This window comes from Hylobates moloch, unplaced genomic scaffold, assembly GCF_009828535.3.
Source record: "Hylobates moloch isolate HMO894 unplaced genomic scaffold, HMol_V3 SCAFFOLD_15116, whole genome shotgun sequence".
Taxonomy (NCBI): Eukaryota; Metazoa; Chordata; class Mammalia; order Primates; family Hylobatidae; genus Hylobates; species Hylobates moloch.
The window spans coordinates 1-1,336 of NW_026667391.1; the positions used below are offsets into that span (position 1 = coordinate 1).

Sequence of the window (1,336 nt, forward strand, 5' to 3'; positions counted from 1 at the left end):
AGGTTTTTCATCTTTCCCTTCCCGTCTCACCGCATCCTCAGAGAGCCTCAGAAATGCCGCATGATCGCACCTTTGGTGTTTTGGGGCCGTCATGGAAGTCGTCTGATGTGTGACTCTATTCAAACATCTTTTTTATTGTAACTACTTCCATGATTATCATGAAATGTAGACTTTCAGAATCACTTTTGCACCCGGATTCTAGCTAATTCGCACCTACCATCCCTCCTATGAGGCACAGTCCAGAAGCACAGTCCACATCTCCCTTGGGTGTGTGCAGAACCCGAGGACTTGATTAGATTTTCATAGCCCTGATTAGGTTTTCACAGCCCTGATTAGGTTGAGGGTCTAGTGAAGCAGTGAGTGCAATGGAAGGTAGCTTGCCCCTTATAAGAGGCAGGGCTTTACTGAGACCACAGAGATCTCCAGTCAGAAAGAGACTGCCTGCGAGGGAGATTCCTGACTGCTGCTGTGTAGACGAAAAAAACCCAGGACCCTCCGGGAAGACTAAGCAGCCCGGCCTCTGACCCACAGACCTGAGAGCTGCTAAGTCTAGTGCTGGGTTTGCAGGGACTGTGTGTGGGAGAATCATGCGCATGGATCTCAACTCACAGGCTCTCTGAATGCTGTCCACAGCCCCACCGCTCTCTCTCTCTGACCCCAGCACTGCCTGCAGCCAGCCAGGCTCAGCTCAAGGAGAAGGAAGAGGCCGCGGCACTGCAGCATGGTGAGCACCAAGCAGTCCCCGCACAAAGCCACCACCTGGCAGGACTCCAGGAAGCCCCTGGCCACCAAAGCCTCCGGCAAGAGGGCGCCGCCTACAGGAGGGATCAAAAAGCCTCACCGCTACAGGCCTGGCACCCTGGCGCTGCGCAAAATCAGAAAGTACCAGAAGTCCACTCAGTTGCTCCTGCGCAAGCTGCCTTTCCAGGGCCTGGTGCGCGAGATTGCCCAGGCCATCAGCCCCAACCTGCGCTTCCAGAGTGCGGCCATTGGCGCCCTACATGAGGCCAGCGAGGCCTACCTGGTGCAACTCTTCAAAGACGCCAACCTGTGTGCCATCCATGCCAGGCGTGTCACAATCATGCCCAGAGACATGCAGCTGGCCGGCGCCTCCGCAGAGAGGGTGCTTAAGAGCCCAGGCTCCTAGAAAATCTTGCATTGTAAATGATTTCCTTTGCGTTCTGTTCTGTTTTTCCTCCTCTCTGTTAATGAGGGATATGATGTTAGAAGTTGTGTTCAGTATCGGTATCATTTCCCACATGGGGTCTGAAAGTAACTAAGCATATGATTGAGAGCAAAAACCGAGGCAGAAATCACAGGTAGTGACTGTGTTTCT

The 1,336-nt window shown here is 53.3% G+C and overlaps 1 protein-coding gene across 1 annotated transcript; it reads left to right on the forward strand.

Annotated features, from left to right (window-relative positions):
* Window positions 1-721: 721 nt before the first annotated feature.
* LOC116465943 (histone H3.Y-like) lies at window positions 722-1,147 on the forward strand. The gene has a single exon (XM_032148838.1). It carries the CDS (start codon window positions 722-724, stop codon window positions 1,145-1,147), a length of 426 nt encoding a protein of 141 aa, XP_032004729.1.
* Window positions 1,148-1,336: the final 189 nt, after the last annotated feature.

Bases quoted from the DNA above. Each gene is read 5' to 3' on its own strand.
- LOC116465943 (XM_032148838.1), top strand. From the start codon at position 722: ATGGTGAGCACCAAGCAGTCCCCGCACAAAGCCACCACCTGGCAGGAC.